Below are 19543 nucleotides of genomic sequence, written 5' to 3' on the forward strand. Positions count from 1 at the left end.
AGCTCGTCCCAGACCGGCCTCGGCCCCTGCCTCTTTTCATCCAGAGTAAGCCTGTTGGGAATGGGAGGGTAAGTTTCCACAGTGCTCCAGCAAGTTCAGGACTGTCTTCTGGTATCACTGTTAAAGTAAAAACCTAGAACCAATGTCTGTCTTTTCACCTTCTTTTTTTTCTTTCTTCAATAGGATACAAGCAAAACTCCCAGGAATCGCAAAAAAAAAGGCAGAATAAGTACATGGAAACCAGAAATGCAACAGTTACTAAAACACCACTTAATAGTTATAACGTTATTACTTGTACTATGAAGGAACGTGCTCAATGTCAGCTCGAGCCTGCATTCCAAGCTTCTTTTTTCTTAATTTGGTGTTTTCTCCCCTCCTTTCCCTTTACCCTCAGTATCAAGCACAAGAATTGTTGGACTTAAAAAAGAACTGATATCTTAGGTCCCAAAAGAATAAAGAAAGAATCTAATAGGGTAAATCAGTACCTTAATGGTGGTGGGGCTTTTACTTGGAGCTTGAAAGGGGAGAGGTTGGAGGTCAAGGAGAAAATGAAAGATAAAGCACTGCTCTTGGATTCTGCTATCCAGTGTTCAAGGACTAGTCTTACGCAGCTTCCCGTCAGTTTTACCCTTATTTTTAAGTTAAGAAATGATTAACTTATGAGGAAATTATCCGGGGACAAGAGTGGGATTCCTTCCCACGGGTCTTTGGCAGCTCTCTGACCCCATCTTCCTGCCCCACAGTGTGAGCGGCTGCTCCTAACATTCCTCTTCTTCACGTAATGATAGAACTTTCAAGTCTATGAATAACTTGTAGGTGATAGTGTGCATTCCTGATTCCCAGAATGCCATCTGGTAACCAAGGTTGGAACCGGAAAGTGGGACTGTGAAGGCCCTCCCTCTCCCGCTCATCCCTAGAAAGGAAAGTTCCCGCCATTTGGGAGGGTGGTGTCTGTGTCGTTTCTTGTGGGCACCAGTTCTGAGCTTTAGTTTGAGAACTCATTCCTGAATGTGCTTTCCTCCTCCTTCCCTGCCCACCTCACCTCGAGTTTAATAAATATGGTTGTACTTTTCTTATTATGAAATAAATGTCTGTAACTGCTGTAAACTTGTTAGAGAAAAAAAATAATCTGCATGTGGGCTCCTCAGGTGTTGAGTTATTGTAATCCTGTCTCAGTCCATGGGGGGGAAACATTCTCAAGAGGTGAATACAGAAACAAAAGGCCTTTTTTGCTTTTGTCTTTTCTCTGCAGCTTCCTCCTTCCCATGCCACATCCTTACCCCGTGCTCGTCATCTTACCCTAAGCACCAAAGCCAAGCTGGCTTGAGAGGAGATTGTGTGTGTCTGTGGTGGAGAAGCCACAGGTTAGTGTAAGGAAGTGCATTCTGTGGTTCACAGGGAGCTTTGACTTTGAGGCTAGCTCACGGGTGTGTGTTATAGTTTGAGGCTCCTTCGGCTTCAGGAGCATGAAATGTCTTAGCGCCTCTGCCGTGGCCCAGGGTGCTCCTTCTGAGAGTGCTTTCCCCGAAGCGTTAGGTAAAGGCGACCAGGCAGGGCCAGCTTGTGTTGATGGACTCCGTGCACAATTGAAAGCTAACAGAACAACCCAGACCGACATCAGATGGAGGGCGATCAGGAATCTGATTCCTGTTGAGACCGATCAGTGTCTTTGTCCCCTTCCAACATGAAAATTCGGTCACCTTGAAAGAAAAGTCGTCTGAGCTCCTTCAGGTTGTAAACTCCTAGTCATGAGGGAATGTGCGCTGGTGACTTTAAAGTAAGGGCTATAGTGTTTGACGGTCCCAAAGCAGTGCAACTCTGTAGAAGGTAGTGGAAATTTTCTTTCTACTGTTTTGGAGAAGTTACTTCAGCATTTAGATGGGTAAAAGGTACCCTTGCCTTACTCCATTTTCCTGTTTTCTTAGCCCTCTTTCCTTTTGAACTTTTAAGCTGATTTCATGTCGGAGTCAGAAACATATTCTCCATCCTATCTTATGCCCTCCCAGGAAGTCAGTGCACTGATCAACTTTTTGGGCTTCCCCTCCAAAGGACCCTCTTCTGCACTGGAAGCCTCCACACCTAGCTGTTTTGTTTTGTTACTGCTGTATTTAGGTAATTGGACAGATCTTTGTGCCACACAGGAGTTTTTTGTTTTTTTTTTTCTTAAGAAAAACCCATAGGTGAAATATTACTAATGAAACTGTGTGTGCGTGTATGTGCGTGCAACATAAAAATACAGTAGCACCTAAGGAACTTGAATCTTGGTTCCTGTAAAACTGCAAATTGATGTGTTATTAATAAAAAAATTGGAAGAAAAAAAACACAGTGACTGCGGTGTCATTCTGCTAACTTTATTCTTTATACACAGTTTGGGTAAAGTAAGAACCAGGCTTCCACCAGCCCCCATCCCCACTCCACTTTTGAGGCTTTAAAAAGCACCTACTAGTTGATACTGGTCATAGTTCCCAAGGTTGCAGAATTTCCATAGTAGAGCAAAGCTGTGCATTTGGTTTCTGAAAGATCACGGAGACCCTCTGAGAGGTGACCTTAGGAAGATGAGTGGGAGGGGCCAGAGGGTCTGTTGTCCCAGTTCAGCCTCACACCAACCTAGGAGGGTTTCCCGTCTGCAACATGAAGCAGCCTATAAATCAGAGCCACAGCGTGCTTGAGTCACCATGGAAAGCGGAAACTACATACATTAGGTCTTTGCTGAAAGAACTGTTATCACTTCAGATTTTTTCTTCCCCCAAAACTAAGGCTGCCATGACCCTTAAGCTGGATTTTAAAAATTTATTCAACATACCTCTTAGAAAACTTAGGCTGAAATTTTTAAAAAATAACTGATGCAAACAACTTCACAAATACACATACAAATGTTCGAGTAATGTCACTAACATGGTATATAAATATGGATTCAGAGTAACATTTACATATTGGCCATAATAGCAAGCATACCATTAACAAAAACTTCATGAAGAAACTTCACCTGTTCATGTCAGACTTCCCAAGGCAGGGAGGAGGCACCTAGAGAGGAGGACCACCTAACCCCCCTGACCCCTAACCCAAGAGGCCATGGCCGCCGTCAAAGCAGGAATCACTACAGTGGCACCCGGGTCACTGGGGCTTAGATCTTCAGCTTCATGATCATTGGAGGGCTTCTCAGAAAGGACTGCTGGATGCCGCCCATTTCTGATTCATCAGGGTGGGGCCCAAGGATTTGCATTTCTAGTAGGTTCCTAAAGTGATGCTGAAGCTACCGGTCCCGTGGCCACACTTTGAGAACCCCTGGAGTGCTTGGGGCTGCCTCTCAATAAAGACTTTGACTCCTGTCTTCCTAAGGCCTCTCTCCCTGCCTATCAAGGGGAAAAGCCATTCCTAACCAGCTCTCTGTCCTGGCCGACCTGAACTTGGGCAGCGGGCTTGGGTGACCAGAATAGGTCACCCCACTTTGCCTACTGTTTCTGAACAGGCAGAGTAGTAAAAGTGGTAAAATACTCGTTCTGGATCTGAAAACAACATGCACGAAGGAAAATAAAAGAATGGCAGTGCCCAGCCTGGTGCCATCTGCAATCCCTGTTCTCAAGCTTTTAATACTGTCTCAAAAACCCTGGGAGTTTCAAACACACTGGGAATTCACTTTTCGGTCAACCGACAGCTCATGCAGGATTTCCCGAATCGCTGGTGGCATCTGCAACAAAACCCAGAGACTACCAGAGCCCTTGCCCTACTGGAGAGGCCGTGGGACAGGTGTTAGCCCCACTTGTGGGGTTCTGATGAAGACTGCCGCCCAAACCCCGGAGCTGAGGCCTGTGGTGGCCTGGAGACTGCTCATTCCCAGGAGGCGTGCAGTTCTTTGCCACCCCCAGGTCACGACTGCACTGAAACGGCCTGCAGCACCCAGCTATGTGCCATCCTTTGGCAGGCCTGGTGGGAAAAGAAGTTGTACGAATTTACAGAGACTGGGAGGCAGTGTGGTGTAGTGCAAACAACACTGAATTGGGAGTCGGGATTTCCATTCTAGTTCTATACTGTTCCTACCTGGCTGTGTGATCATTTCAGTTTCTGTACTTCACTACCTTATCTGGGAAAGGGGTTAAGGGGGCAGGTACTGGTTGATCTCCAAGGTCTTTCCAGCTTTGACAATCTTGAATTATATAAAAATGCTATAAAATCCATGGTATAAAATCCAATTCCCAATCAGGAAGAGTCCAGGGGACTGGGCCTGAGGCACTTGAACCTTGGGCTCTGGCCTGGGGGTGCTGGGATGAGGAAGGGCTTCCTCTTTGCACTGGGCTTTCCCACCCACCCACAGAGGCCGACCCTGGCCCCAAGTGCCAGGGCCCCTCCACCTCCAGACCCAACCCTCAAGTCCGCCCACTCACCTCCCCACTCTCAGGCTTTAAGACCAAAGGAACCGGCCTGGCTATGTGAAGAGCAGACACTGGGGCCCGGAGGCTTGAGGACAGGCCCCGGAAGAGGGTCACACGTTAGTGTGGGGTGTTTGGGGTCCCCCAGCCCCACCTCTGTCCTCACTCCTTCCTGTAGGTCCTTCCTCCACCACCTCACAGCTTATCTCTGATACACGTATAATAAATAAGACATTTGCACATAAGGGTGAATGGGACAGCTCGCTCCCCGCCCCTCCCCCTTTCATATAAAAGCATTAAATACAGTTTCAAAATAAAATACAAAGAGCAAAAAGGGCCTGATCTCGGGGCCACCTGTTCTCCACAGGAGAATGAATCTACACATCCCACTCGGACCTGCCTGGGAGATCGCGGGGCCCCTTCCCGGCCCCACCGGGCCTGGCGCTGCCGCGGGTTAGAGAAAGGAAGGCCGAGGCCCGGCCCCAGGCCCTTGGGTGCTGAGAATGGGTGGCACGTCCACCGTGTACAAAGGGGGACAGGGAGGGACGGGAATAGAACGCCAACTGCCGGGACCTCCAGTGCCCCGGGCTCGGACTGTCGGGGACGATAGAGCAGGAGTGCCTGACTGAGTTTAGGGGGAAACGGAGGCCTTCAGAGCAGGAGAGGAGCAAAGGAGAAAAGTGCTAATCCCTTTACAAGATCGGGGCCCGGGAGGGCGTGGCAGGAGCGGAGGAGGCGGGAGGGGCCGCGGGGCGCACCGTCCCCAGAGCCCGCCTGGGAGGCTGGCGCAGCTGCCGGAGCCCCAGCCCAGCTCCGCCCCCGCCTCCGGGACGCCCGCCCGCGGTCCCTGGTGTCCTCGCCGCCCGGGGGGGTGGGGCTCCCGAGCCCCGCCCCCCGCTGGAAGCCCTCGTCCGCAGTCCTGGCCTCCGAGCGGCCGCTAATACCAATGAGGCCCCGGCGGCAGCCGCCCGCGACCCCGGGGGCCGTGCCTGCCCGCGTGCAACTCCGCGGGGAACTGGGCCCCCGCCCAGGGACGGCGCCGGCGCGGCCTTCCTGCCCTCCCCCGCAACTCTTGGGGCCCTAATACTGACTGTCGGCACCCCCACCCCGGCCCGGCGCGGGGCTGGGGTTGGAAACCCAACGTGCACACGCTCGGAGGGCCAAGGTGGCCTTTCGGGAAACGTGGGGCCCAGCGCGGGGGAGGGCCAGGGCTCCGGCTCCGAAGCGAGCGCGCGCTTCCCGCAGCGCACCGACCGGCCCGGGGGGTGCTCCTGGGCACCGAGCGGAAGCCGGCGACCCCACCCAATTCCTATCTCCGCCCGGCCCGGCCAGCGGGGGGGCAGCTGCGGCGGTCAGGGCCGCGGGAAGCTGGGTGTCCCGGCCCGAGGGCCGGCCGAGCACAGGGCCGAGCCGCCCCGCGAGCCCGCTACGCGCGACAAATGGCGCCCGCTTTGAGGTCCGCGCCGCCGTCGCGCGGCGCCGGAGCCGGCGGCCCGAAGCCCTCGTGGCCGTAGCAGCGCAGCGCCGCCTCCTCGTAGGCCTCCAGGATGGTCTGGCGCTCCTCGGGCGTGAAGTCCATGGAGAAGGGGTGCACCTGCAGGATGTGCCGCTTGATGGTGCTGACCTTGAGGGTGGCCAGCGCGCCCCCGCACACCATGCACACCAGGCCGCGCCGGCTGCCGTCGTAGTCCATCAGGTACTCGCCCCGCCAGCGCGGCTGGTAGTTCCGCCGCTGCTCTCGGCTGCGGGGCGGGGGCGGAGGCGGCGGCGGCGGCGGCGGAGGGGGCAGCGGCGGGAAGGCGAGTCCCCCGGGCTCCTGGCCGTCCTCGTCGTCGTCCTCTTCCTCCGCGGGCCGTTCCGACGGCTCCCCTGGGGAGAGCGGGACGTCGCCTGGGAAGGGACAAAGGACCGCACTGGAGCCGGCGGAGGGCAAGCCGACCGCGTCCAGGGTCTCGGCTCCACGACCGCCCGCCTCGGCCCTCCGGGCCCATCCTCCCCGGCCTCCCCTTCAGCCTTCCGCTCTCCCCACCCCCTTCCACCCCAGCACTCCCAGCCTTCGCTCCCTGCCTGGCCCGGGTCCCTGCCCCCACTCTCCCGCGCCACCTGCTCTGGCCCTGCGCCAGCTCACCCCACCACTCCTCCTCCGGCTCCTCCTCCTCTTCCCCTCCCCCCTCCTCGGAGGCTGCGGCTGTGCCGGGGGCGGCAGGGTCCCTGGGGGACTCGGGGCAGGGCAGCCCCAGGGCCAGCAGGTGAGCGGCCTGCTCGCTCCACTCCTGGGCGATAAGGGCCTTAACAGGCCCGCTGAGGCGTGTGGAGCCCGGGTGGCGCTGGCGGATGTGCCGCTTGATGGTGCTCATCTTGAGCGAGGCCAGCGCGCCCCCGCACACCATGCACACCAGGCCGCGCCGGCCGCCGTCCAACTCCATGAGGTACTCCAGCCGCCAGCGCTCCTGGTAGCGGCGGCGGTGGTCACGGCCCCGCGGCGGCCGGCCCGGGACCCCCACCCTCTCGCCCTCCTCCTCCTTCTCCTCCTCCTCTGCCGGCCCGGGCCTCTCAGGGACCCCGCCAGCCTCTTCCTTTTTTACGTCTGGGGGACTGAGATCCTGAGAGGATAGGGCTCCGGCAGTGGGGGCGGGGTCCCGGCTCTTTCTGGTCAGGTCCTGGGGGACGAGGTCGTCGTCTGTTGGGGAAGGGGTGAGGGAGAGGGGCTCAGCCTGGTGGCAGGGCTGCCCTTACCCACGCAGAGGGGTCCTCACCCCAGCCCCTGTCTAGAGGCCCCAGCCGGTGTGGGTGTGGGTGTGTGTGTGCCTCTGTCTGCGGGTGGGTGAGTGTGGGTGTGGAGAGGAGTCCCTCCCGGTTTTGGCCACAGGCCCCACTTTGCAGCCCTAATATGGGGGAGGGGGGTCTCGGCCCAGGGATGGGCCTCGCACCTGGTGGGGACCGAGTGAGCTCAGACAGTGTCTCGGGCTGGCCTCCCCAGGCTTGCAGCAGGGCGCTGCGCTGGGGGCCGCTGAGCCCCAGGGAGCTGGGGTGCACCTCCAGCACGTGGGCACGGATGTCGTCCAGGTGCAGGCTGGGCAGTGCCCGGCCACAGGCCATGCACACCAGCCGGTTCCCCCGAGGGTCATAGTCCATGAGACACTCTGCCCGGAACCAGTTCTGCAGGGACTCCTTCAGCCTCCGCTCCAGCCGCCGGGCCCCCAGCCCCCTGCTGCCCCCGGCCCTCCGGGAGGCTGACAGGCGCCGACGCCGAGCCCGGGGTGCCACTGGGCCCCCTCGCCGCTGGCATCGGCCGCCCTCACCAGCTGGGGCTTTGCCTGAAAGGGTCGGAGCGAGGTTAGGAACCGAGATGCTGGCGATCCAGGGAGCTCCCCGCGGCAGCCAGGTCCTCCACAAGCCTCTCCCTCGCTCGGACTCTGCCTAACCTTCGGCCTTCTCGCCCTCTCCCCCCATGCCTTGACTCCTTCACCTCCGAACCTGCCTGCACACAAACCCGAAGCCCCACCCGCTCCTCCCGGAGACCCAGACTCTGGCCGCTTCCCCGGACTTCACTGTCAGGCCGGACCTTTCCAGCACCCTCTCCTCCCAGCCTTCCCCCCCCCCCGCCCATCCCCCCACCTCCAGTCTCCTTGAACCTTCTACATCCGCAGAACGCCGAATCTCTCTCGCCGAATCTCTCTCGGGGGATGCGGGAGACCCCCTCACCTCACTGTCCCTCCCCCAGTATTGTAGGGTAAGGGCAGTAAGCAGACCCCACCCAAAAAAGAGCAGTGACTGGCTCAGGAAAATCCGTTCGTTGGCTGGGGAGGCGGCCCCACCCGGGCCCCGGCCCCGGCCCCACCTGCCACCCCGGCCCCTGCCTCTCCAAGTCCTGCGTTACCTGGGCCCTTGGGCGGGCAGGCTTGCAGGCTGGCCCCCTCCTCCTCCTCTTCCTCTTCCTCTTCCTCCTCCTCCTCAGCCCCCTGGGCCCCCAGGCCCTCGGACTCTCCACAGGCCCCCAGCCCCAGGTGGGCATCCCAGCTGTTGCTGATGACTTCCTTCTCCCGGGGGCTCCAGTGCAGGGAGTAGGGGTGCTTTTGGCGGATGTGCCGCTTGATGGTGCTGAGCTTGAGGGTGGCCAGGGAGCTGCCGCACACCATGCACACCATGCCGTGCCGGGCGGGGTTGAAGTCCATCAGGTACTCCAGCCGCCAGTGGTCGTGGTAGTAGCGCCGGTGGTCGCGGCCGGGGATGCGGCTCTTTCCGGGCCTCGAGGCCCGGGCCTCACAGTGGTCTGAGTATTTCCTGCCTGAAGATGCCGGTCCCCTGGCCCTGGAGGAGGGCAGGGGGGCACTCCCCCAGGACCCCAAGGCACCCCCTTCCAGCTGAAGATCTTGCCCTGAAGAGGGGAGGGGGGGAAAGGGAGACGGTTTTTCAATGTCCGATTTCCAGGGAAAGAACCCAGGCTGGGATTTTGCAGAGAAAGGGAGGTGGGGGGAAGGGTCGTTTAGGGGCAGGAAAAGGATGGCAACAGCAACAAGAGGGATGTGGGAGAGGCGGGAGTCAAAGCATTGGCCCCTTTATGAAGAGTGAGGACCCTTTAAGAGAGGGCCAAGAACGAAGGGATGCGAGGGGCGAGCTCTGACTTTTTTTTTTTTTTAAATGAGGTGAAGGCCAAGCAGGCAGCTGGCTCTCTATGGCACCCTGTTTGGAGGAGGGCTGTAAGAGCGAAGCCAGGAGAGCAGCACGCCGGGGCGGTTCCGGCCAGAGCAGAGCGGGCAGTGGGGCGAGAAGAACAAAGGGGGCATCTGTCTGCATCCAGGGCTGCACACAGGACCCACCCGTCTGAGGCCCCAGCCAGGAGGGCCCCACCCAAAGATCTTCTCCCTTTTTCCAACGATGCCTCCAGTGCAGCCTTCTGAGAGTCCCATTTTGGGGGGTCCTAAGCATCGTCGGTTCCCCAAATACAGGCACCCACGGGAGGGATCCCCAAGACAAAGCTGTCAACACCTCCAGGGAAAGGAGTTTCTAGGACCCTGACTTCCCTAGAGTCTGGGAGAGCCGACCACCCTGCAAGGGGACCCGCAGGAGGGCCACCAAAGTGGCTACTGAAGATTCTGCGGAAGGGAGTGGCCACCACCCACTGGAGCCCATTAAGTCTTTCTGGGGATTTATTTTTTGCTCTGGCAGAGAGCCGGCCACTGCCCAGCAATCAAGGGGCAGGCACTGGAGAGGCCCAAGCACAGCACACTACCCCGGTGGTGTTGCCTTTGGCCAAACAGGCAGACACCCGAAGCGGTCCCCCACCTTCCCTGCAGTTTGGACCCTATTTTATGTAGAAAAGGGTTTCCTGGCCACATAAGCTGAATGGACAAGTGTGGTCATGCTCCCTCTGGAGAATCTCAGGGTCAGAGAAACAAAAGACAGGACCAGATAGGACTCCTGTCACCATTGTGGTGTTTGCTTGTTTTGATTTCAGTAGATCCAGAGAAAGAAAAGCACTGGCTTCAAAGTCAGAGACCTCGGTTCCAGTATGGTTTCACCCGTAACTTGCTCTGTGATCTTTGATAGGTCGTGTGGCTCTCTGGGCCTAAGCCTCTTTGTCTGAAAAGGCACTGGATGGCTAGCTGGTCTCTAAGCATCCTTCCAGCGCTGGATCTATGCTAGTCTAAGGTGGATTGGCCCTTTAAGAGCCCAAAAAAGGGGAGGAGCTGAGATTCTTTAAAAACAAAAGGGGATGGGGAGTTTCTGGGAGGGGAGCTCGAAGATTAGGGCAGAGTCTCCCTAGCCTGGACAGAACCGTCACGGGTCTTAAGGCGCTGACCCTTCAGCAGGGGAATGAAGAAACAGTGTCCTCTGGGAGAGAACGGGGAGGACGGGCTGGTCCTACTATAGCTGACAAATTGTGGCAAAATTTTCTGAAAAGAAGGGAGGCGATAACGCGCGGACGGGAGGGGTATCTGCCTTTGTGAGCGAGCCCATCCCTTTAGAAACTGCCCGCGGTGGGTAAGGTAGTGGTGGGTCCCCCCACCCCCCACCCCGAGGCGCAAGCCAAGCTCTTTCCTAGAAAGAACATGGGGAAAAAGAAAAAGGATTCCTGTCTGCAAGCAAGGCCACAGGAGGGGAGGAGCAGCGCGACTTAAAGCAGCGGAGTTCCCAGCTCAGCTCCTCTAGGGGAAAGCCCCCCGAAAGCGACCCATAGTCTGGGCAGACTTTTAAGAGACAGCCGGATAAGGGAGACCACCTGGGAGTCTGAAAGAGAAAGGGGCGGGGGCGCAAGTCCAAGAGCCTACAGCGCGCGCCCCATGGCGCCTGGCCAGGCCCTTTGGGGACCCTACGGCCTGGTCTCTGAGGCGGGGGCCGCGGGGCCCTTTAAGGGGGAGGGAATCCGCCCGAGCCCCGCGGGCGGACCCCGGGAGCTGGGCGGGGGGCTCCCCCGCTGGCCCTGCAGCCGCGATCCGCGCCCGCCAGGTGGCGCCCCCGGCCGCCCTGCCCGCGTCCCCCCCTTTGTTCGGCGGCGGAGAGGGGCCCGGAGCCCGGAGCCGCAGCCCTCCCCTCCCCCATGCCGGGGCCCCCGCCCGAGCCGCCGGCCCCAGCTCTTACCGCCGTCGTCCTCCTCGGGTTCCGCGCCGCCGCTCGATCCGGCGGGCGGCAGCCGTCGGCCCCGTGCCGAGGCCGCTGCTGGCCCGGGGCCGCCCCTGCCGCCGCCGCTCCGGCTCCGGTGGTCCCCGCCGGGCTCCATGCGCTGCGCTGCGGAGCGGGGCCCCGGGGCGGCGGGGCGCGGGGCCGCGGGGCCGGCGGCGGCCCGCGCGGGGCGCTCGGTGCTCGGGGCCCCGGGGCGCGGGGCGCATGCACGGGGCGGCTGGCCGCACGGACGGCTGGCTGCTCGCTCGGCGGCGCGGGCTGGACCGGGGTGGGGACTCCTGTCTGGGGCCCCTGGGGCTCCTTTAAGGGCTCCTGGGTAAATTTAAAGGGGCCGCGCGCTATTTCCTCCTGCCAGCTCGCGGGGGGCTGGGGGGGAGAGGCGGGAGGCGACGAGCTGGCCCGAGGCTCCGCAGCCGGCGCCCGCCCCGGACGTTGGGAGCACAGACCTCGCCGCCCTCGCGGGCCCGCACCGCCGCCTCCGAGGCTCCGGTCCCGGCTCCTGAAGGGTCACCGAAGTGGCGAGGGGAGCCCGCGTCCGCTGCGACGCGCTTCCACCCGGGCTCCGCTCGCAGCCGCTGCCCCCTCGGGGCATCTCAGCGCCCGGCTCCCTGCACCCGCGCCGGCCGGGGATCGCCCGGTGGGAGGCCCGGGTCCCCGCCGGGGCTGCCTCCGCCCGCGCGAGCTGGGCGCGGGCCCCAGAGCGGACGCGACTGGCAGGGGCCCCAGATGGCCGCGGCCCCGCCGAGAGGGTGGAGCCGCGGGGGCGGCCGCGCCCCCTCCCGCGGGAGCCGCCCCGGAGCGCCGGGAGTTCGGGCTCCTCCATTGGAGGCGCCGACCGGGCGAAGCTGCCCCGGGGCCGGCCGGGGGCGGGGGCCGCAGAGACCCAGGCCGGGAAGAGGGGGCGCGCGGTGGACACGGGGGGAGCCAGCTGTGCCGGGGCCCGACGCTGCGGGACGGAGGGGGCCCCAGACTGGAAGCCGGGAGGAGAAGGCGTGTGCCGCCGTGACTCAGGCTCCGGCCCCCGGAGGCCTGGGGGTGCCCTTGACGCAGCCCCAGGACCCCCGCCGGCCCGAGGAGGCGAAGAACGCTGACCCCGGGCGGGGTGTCGGGCACCTGGGGACGGGCGCCACCACGGCTGGGAAGCGCTGGGGCGGACCCTGGCTGCAAGCCCCCGGACGCCTCGGGGGCCCCAGCTCCCCAGGATGCGGAGAGAAGGGACCCCCCGAGAAGCGGTCAGGGGCGCGGCAGCCTGGGGTCCTTCCGCGAGGACCGGCTGGAGGAGCAGGTGCTTGCTTCGCGTGTGGTTGGTCGCCCACAACAAAGGCGATTCCTAGAGATCCAAATTACAGGGTGCGGAGGCCATGCAGGGTCTTATTATCTAGAGGTGGGTTGTATGCTTTTCCCTGGGGATCCAGCGATCCGCTGAAGAAGTCACCCTCGACAGACTCATTCGCCCACCCAATACCTACTGTGTGCCAACACGCTTTTAGGCGCGGGGCAGTGAACAAGACAGACAAGACTGATACTGTTTACGACTTAACAGGCACCAACAGCTTAAAACAAGGAAACAATTCCAGCCCTTCGGGAGCCATGGGAAATATTAAGCGATCTGGAGCACAGGAGGCCTATCCCCTAAGCGTTTGTGAAGAGGGGCCCAGAACTAAAATTTCTGAAGTGCCTAAAGGTGTCTGTCACCGCTGGAGATGTTAGCCCCATGACGACCTGCGAGAGACGTCACTTTGGGTAAACTGAGTCTCGGCCCTACGGCTCTGTTCGCTCCACTGCTGGCCCTGCTTTCGGGTTGGAGCCGCACGACTTTTAGCCTCTGGGGGCTGGGGGGCCCTGGTGCTGATGGAGTGCCAGGCGGTGCCAGGAGATGGGAGAATTCCCTCATTCATTATGTGCTACACTTGTGCCAAGCCCAGGGCCACAAAGGGAAAATGAGATACAGACCTGACCTTCACATGCTCCTAAGTATGGGTTAAAAAAGTACGAGGGTAGGCCACCATCAGGGCTGGCCTCCCTGCAACACTTCGGTATATGTCCTTTCCAGTTCTCTCCCTAAGGATAATTTTTGTTTTAAGATTTTATTTTTAAGTAATCTCTCTGCCCATCGTGGGGCTCCAACTCACAGACCTCAGATCAGCAGGCGCCCCTAAGTAAGATCATTTTGTTACCAAAAGAAAGACATCAAGGCCCCTGTGGAGCTTTTTTTTTTTTTTTTTTTTTTTACTGAGCCATGCTTCTCTCCTTGCCCACATCCTGCACAGCTCCAGAAACAGCTCCAGGCTCTGTAGTCCTGCAGGATTTTCACCAACTGGTCCTCACAGCCACCCTACGGAGATAAAGCTTCGCATTCGTCACTGAAAAAATTACCTAACACAGACAGGTTGGGGGTGGGAAAGGGGGGGGTCATTTCCACCACCTCCCCCCCCCCCACCCCAGCAGATCTTCATCTACTGGGTCTACTAAGGCGATGGGAGGCAATGGCAGTCAGGACCCCATTGTGGCTTTTCACGGGCCCTACCTACTTTAGCCTCCGTGAGTGTCTTCCTCTATTTAAAAAAAAAGAGAGAGAGAGAGATTTAATGGATTTTTATGGGCCCTGCAACTGTCTTTATTTTCTCCCATGTGAGAAAAAAATAACGCCTCTTCTTGACCCTCGAAGGTCATTTTTCTCTTCTGATTTTAAAGTGAATTAAAATGTTTCCATGAGCCCCTATAGATATCGTGGGCTCCAGACACTACGTCCTTGGTGCCCAATGGTTGGCCAGGCTTGACTGCAATTGGCGGGGGGGGGGGGGGGGGGGGATATAAGAGCCAAGAGAGAGGCCATCCATAGGGCGCGTGGGTGACTCCGGCTCTTGACTTCGGTGCAGGTCATGAGCCCCTCGTCAGGCTCTGTGCTGATAGCAAGGAGCCTGCTTGGGATCTCTCTCTCCTTCTGTCTCTGCCCCTCTCCCGCTTGCACGCGCTGTCTCTCTCTCTCTCTCTCTCTGTCAAAATAAATAAACTTTTTTTAAAAATTAAAAAAAGAGAGAGAGGCCACCCAAACTGAGAAGACTTCTAGGGAAGACGTTGCTAGAGGCAAGTCTTGAAAGACCAGGAGAAACCGAGGCCCGGGAAGGGAAGTGCTGAGTGAAGGAGGGGTGAGGGTGGGAGAGGCAGAAGAGGAACCGGGAATGAGCTGGGCGCCATGCTGGGTTCCATGCTGAGAAGCTGCCTTTGTCCTGAAGGCAGGAGGCCAGCCTGGAGCCCGTGTCCAAGGCTTTCTGGAAGCAGCCCTGAGAACAGGAGGGAGGGAGAGAAGAGAGAAAGATTGTGGACACTGTCCAGCAGTCCACACCTGCAATAGAAATGACATCAAGGGGCGCCTGGGTGGCTCAGTCAGTTGGGCGTCCGACTTCGGCTCAGGTCATGATCTTGTGGTTCGTGAGTTCGAGCCCCACGTCTGGCTCTGGGCTGACAGCTCGGAACCTGGAGCCTGCTTCGGATTCTGTGTCTCCCTCTCTCTCTGCCCCTCCCCTACTCATGCTCTGTCTCTCTCTCTCTCTCTGTGTCAAAAATAAATAAACATTAAAAAATTTTTTTGAAATGACATCAAGGCAGTGGGGCTAATGGAGAGAAAGCAGATGGTGTAAGCAGGGCCACACAGCCCAGTGTGTGCAATCTTCTCTGCACACAAGGGGACAGTTTTGGGGTGAAATGCCACCTGTGCCCCAGCTGAGTCATGCACCCTGGTGTCTGCCAGGAGGAAAGGATTCCTCTTCTCACCAAGGAGCGATTTGTTAGTCCAGCATGTTCCTGAAAGCTGCTTCCGCTCGGAGGGGTCGTCTTTCCCTAATTCACTAGCCCAAAGGGGGCCCTTTTAACTAATTTTTTTTTTTTTTTAAAATTTTTTTTTTTTCAACGTTTATTTATTTTTGGGACAGAGAGAGACAGAGCATGAATGGGGGAGGGGCAGAGAGAGAGGGAGACACAGAATCGGAAACAGGCTCCAGGCTCTGAGCCATCAGCCCAGAGCCTGACGCGGGGCTCGAACTCACGGACCGCGAGATCGTGACCTGGCTGAAGTCGGACGCTTAACCGACTGCGCCACCCAGGCGCCCCATTAACTAATTTTTAACAAAGGCCCCTTAGAAGCTAGCCGCTGTCCTAGATTGAGCCATATCAAGAGGGTAGAAACCACAGGACATGGGGCGGGATTAAATGCCTGATCAGAGAAAGGACAGGCTAACTCCTAAGTATGTGGAGCAGGGGGACAGGGATATAAAAAGAAACACAGATCTGGAGGGCGGAGACAGAATGAGGTCTGGTAAAAGATAAACTGAGGCATATTAAAATTTTAGGAATTTATTTGAGCAAAATCGATTCAAATGGGGCAGGGCCAAACCAGAAGTGGTTAGAAGCACTCCGTCGACGGGAGCTGGGGACAAAACTTTCATAGAGAAAAGGCGGAAGCAAAGCAAGGAAGTTATTGATTGGCTGTAGCTCGAACCCTTGTTGGCTGTTTGCGATTGCTTCTCCCTAGGTCTCACTTTAGTGACCTTGAGGTATTTACAGGTTTAAATTTTGGTTCGCTCACACAGGTGTGAGGGTGTTAGAGCCATCTCAGTCTAATGGCCTCCTTGTGTAACTAACTTAACAATTTCTCCCATTTGGTCACCCTTTCACACGTGAGAGATTGACCACAAATTTGGAACGGGTACCACTCCCCGTGTCCATCAGAGTTGAATTGTTCTTAACCTTACCATGAAACTCCTCGTCATGACGAGGTCACATCCACTGGAGAATTGCTTTTTGCTGTTTGTCAAACATCCTGTTTCTGGTTTCTCCCCGCTGATGTGCTGATGGCTGCAAATATCCATGTAAGATCCTCAGAGCACGGGAGGGGTTACAATGCTGACATGAGTAGGATCATCGTACCAAGGGGCTGAAGTGTACCCTTCGCCAGGTTCCCCATGAACCAAAAGAATCGGTGCCACGTAAGTCAAAGAATGTACCCGATGAGGTATCAGCCTGTGCTACCAGGAAGCTTGTGGGTTCATCGCTTGTATTTGAGTTTTTACAAAACCAGAGGTGTTGGTTCAGGTGCAGCAGACGGCTTTTGCTATGGCACAAGCGCCTCCTTTCTCAGCCGGCAAGTAATCTAAAGCAATCCTATTATCCAGAACCGCCTTAGCAAGAGAGTTTAGGGAACTTTGTCATCCTACCATGGCGTTAGCAATAGACTCAGCGATGGTCGCTAATCATGTTTGTTTGTACAATTCCAGGTGAAGGAAGAAGGGACTATATACATATATATGTATATATATAGTATATAGTATGTATATATACAGTATATATACTATATACTATATATATACTATATACATACTATATACTATATACTATATATACTATATACTATATATACTATATATATACACTGTATATACATAGTATATAGTATATATATACTATATACATACTATATACTATATATATATACTATATACTGTATACTATATACTATATATATACTATACTATATACTATATAATATATATATACTATATACATACTATATACTATATATACTATATACTATATATACTATATATATACTGTATATACTATAGTATATAGTATATATATATACTATATATATACTATATACTATATATATACTATATATATACTGTACATAGTATATAGTATATATATAGTATATATATATACTGTATATACTATAGTATATATATAGTATACTATATATATACTATATACTATATATATACTATACGATATACTATATACTATACATATAGTATATATACACTATATACTATATATAGTCAATGGATTTCATTTCCAAATCCCAGATTTAGGGATCTTTAACTTAAGGCAAAGATTTAATATTTTAACTTTATAAAAGGGGCCTGTGGAACAATTTAGGCATACAACGGCATGTGGGATGTCAGTGAAATTACTCATAGGGTGAACCAAGGGGTCTCTCCCTGCACATCCCGATTTTGGCATGGCGTGGCATATCCAGCAGTTCGCTAAGTTTCCTGCAGTGGTAGTATTTGCGAAATCCTAATTATAGTGGTGTCTCCCCAGGCATTAATAGAGAGGAAAGCAAATAGCAAATAGACAGAAGGAATAACGATTTCATATTGGAAATGGAAATCTTGACCCATGATCTTGGGAAAGTTGTCCAACTCAAGATGTTGACGGCTTCGGGGCAGGAAGCTCCCCGGTCTATGTTAACTTTACGTCTCTGGCTCGCATGCAGTTCTGAGTCCGGAGGGGCCCTTTTCAATTGGGACATGTGGACCCCAAGGTGCAAGTCCCTGAGATTTGGCTGCCACCTGAGTAGTAAGGAGAACCTGGTATGATCCCTTCCAACGAGGTTCAAGGGCAACCTTCCTTAGGGGTTGTTTCCAGAAGACCCACACTCCAGTTTCTAAGTTGTGGAAAGTTTGGCCACCTGTAGGAGGATTACAGGAAGCATCTTTTACCTGCTGGAAATACACGCGGGCATAATCCATTAAAGTTTTACAGTACTGAGGCATATCAGAATTTATGAGTATGGGAGATACATGGGGTTCTATCATCAAAGTCATGGGTCTACTTGTTACTGTTCCCTTTCTAAGGCATTAATTTATGCTTTCCCATAGGTGTTGATCTACTCACCATCCAAGCCAATGGTAGAACCTTTAGCCATGGCAATCCAGTTGATTTTGTTAATTTAGGTAGCTTTAGTTTTAAGCTGCCACTTGTCCATTCAACTTTACCAGATGACTGAGGATGGTAAGGGCACCGGTAATGCCATTGTGTCCGCAGAGCCTTATTTCATTGTTTACCTACCCAGGGAAGTGGGTTCCCCTATCCCTGGAGATCACTCTTTGGACACCCCATCAGGAAATATATTTTCTAAAAGTTCCTTAGTCACCGTTGTGGCATCAGCTGTTCTGCATGGGAAGGTTTCAATCCATCTAAAGAACACACAGTACAAACAATTACAAGAACGTATTGATAAACCCATTGCAGGGAGCCATTGAATGAAATCCATTTGTAAGTCTTCAAATGGCCCAGCAGGTGGTGGGAATGCTCCATTTATTACCTTAATAGTCTTTCCAGGGTTATGGGTGTGACAAATCAGCCAACTGGCTAACCAATTTGTTAACCAAAATTGGTAAACCAATTAGGCAACATTGGAACAGTTACCTTTCGTAATTTGGGTCATTTTCTCTGCGCCGCAAGGAGTCGCAGAACGTAGGGCTTTTAGTGATGGCATTCTTAAGGACTGAAAAAGAACCGAGCACCCACCTGGGCCCTCAGGGAGTCCTCATTTAATATTAAACTTGCATCCTCGGTCATTCAAGTTACATACTGGAACAGTTTCAGTGCTGGCTAATTTAGCATAGAAGCCTGCTAGGGTATTTCCCTGACACTCAGGTTCTGTTTTCCTGGTATGAACTTCAATTTTAATCGTTGCAATTTGGTTAGGCAATAGAGTCGCAGGGAGTAGTTCGTTTACTACTTGGGCCCATTTTTAATTGGGGTTCCATTAGAAGTGAGGAACTCTCTCTGTTTCCATAACATGCCCAAGTCATAGACCATCCCACAGGCCTATCTGCTATGGTGTAAATGTTTACTGATTTTCCTCTGGAGAGCTGACAAGCCCAAGGGAGGGCACGGAGTTCCGCTCCGTGGTTCGACTTCAGCTGGGGAAGATATCCGTTTCCAGTAGTTTATATTGAGTTGTTACAGCATATCCTGCTTGATATTTCCCTTTTGAATTCTTAGCGTGGGGACCCATCCACGAAGAACATGGCATCTGGGTTTTCCACCGTGTCCCATGAGTCAATGCGAGCCAAGACCTCCCGCCCACGCAGGTATGCTGCTCTGTACCCTTGTCAGGCAGGGGGAGCAGAGTAGCAGGGCTGAGCACGTGGCAACGCTCACGATGGAGGTTAGAAGGTGAAAGTAGGGGTGCCTGCGCGGCTCAGTCGGTTCAGCCTCTGCCTCTTGGGTTCAGCTCAGGTCATGATCTCACAGTGCGTGGGATCAAGCCCCACGTCAGGCTCTGTCCCACCGATCGCACTGCCGTGGCTACAGCTTTCCAAAAGTTTGGATATGGTTCGGCTGCTGGGTATAGCTATGAACAGCTGGTCTACGTTTTCCTCCATGCGGTCGTGTTAGAATTCCTAGATTCCTGCTTATCGTGTTTTGCACAAATAGGGTGGAAGATTTAGTATCATTTAGGAGGCTTGGGGCTGGACTTTCTTGCAGGACTAATTTTGGTTGGCTAAAACCTTGCTCACACTTATCTCCCCAGGGGGCAGGCTCTGGCTTTGACGCCTTGTAAGCTCCTCCAGAGGCATTGCAATCAGAGAAGCATTGGGAACCCAAGATCCACAATGTCCTGAAGGAGACTCCTTAATGGTCTCTTGGTTGTGGGTCTGGGGAAACGCGGGAGAGTCTTTGTTCTTTCAGGTGAGACAGAGACTGCCTTTTGCAATCGCACCATGCCCAACGTCGTGGGCCTTGTCTTTTGAGAACTG

General features: G+C 55.2%; 2 protein-coding genes across 3 annotated transcripts in view; one reads left to right on the forward strand and one right to left on the reverse strand.

The window, feature by feature from the left end:
- RTN3 (reticulon 3) overlaps positions 1–2311 on the forward strand; it is a 62688-nt gene extending 60377 nt beyond the window's left edge. The window contains exon 7 of one of the 2 annotated variants that reach the window (XM_030331042.2): positions 184–1581. In XM_030331042.2, coding sequence (XP_030186902.1) covers positions 184–229 — 46 coding nt within the window. In that variant the 3' untranslated portion in view covers positions 230–1581. Of the gene's footprint in view, positions 1–183 lie in introns of both variants that reach the window. The other variant, XM_030331043.2, reaches the window with a different exon arrangement.
- Positions 1838–11088, reverse strand: CD1H11orf95 (chromosome D1 C11orf95 homolog). Its single transcript, XM_030331044.1, has 5 exons — positions 10950–11088; positions 8248–8745; positions 7298–7684; positions 6496–7047; positions 1838–6257 (listed from the first exon to the last, which is right to left on the reverse strand). Exons 1-5 carry the CDS (start codon positions 11086–11088, stop codon positions 5794–5796), a joined length of 2040 nt encoding a protein of 679 aa, XP_030186904.1. The 3' UTR covers positions 1838–5793.
- Between the last annotated feature and the right edge of the window lie 8455 nt (positions 11089–19543).

Source organism: Lynx canadensis, chromosome D1 (assembly GCF_007474595.2).
Source record: "Lynx canadensis isolate LIC74 chromosome D1, mLynCan4.pri.v2, whole genome shotgun sequence".
Classification (NCBI taxonomy): domain Eukaryota; kingdom Metazoa; phylum Chordata; class Mammalia; order Carnivora; family Felidae; genus Lynx; species Lynx canadensis.

Excerpts from the sequence above, each read along its gene's own strand:
- CD1H11orf95 (XM_030331044.1), bottom strand. The coding sequence starts at position 11,088 with ATGGAGCCCGGCGGGGACCACCGGAGCCGGAGCGGCGGCGGCAGGGGC. Across the intron at positions 7,048-7,297 it reads GCTCACTCGGTCCCCACCAG|ACGACGACCTCGTCCCCCAG; the intron begins GTGCGAGGCCCA and ends CTTCCCCAACAG. Across the intron at positions 6,258-6,495 it reads GCCGGAGGAGGAGTGGTGGG|GCGACGTCCCGCTCTCCCCA; the intron begins GTGAGCTGGCGC and ends GTCCCTTCCCAG.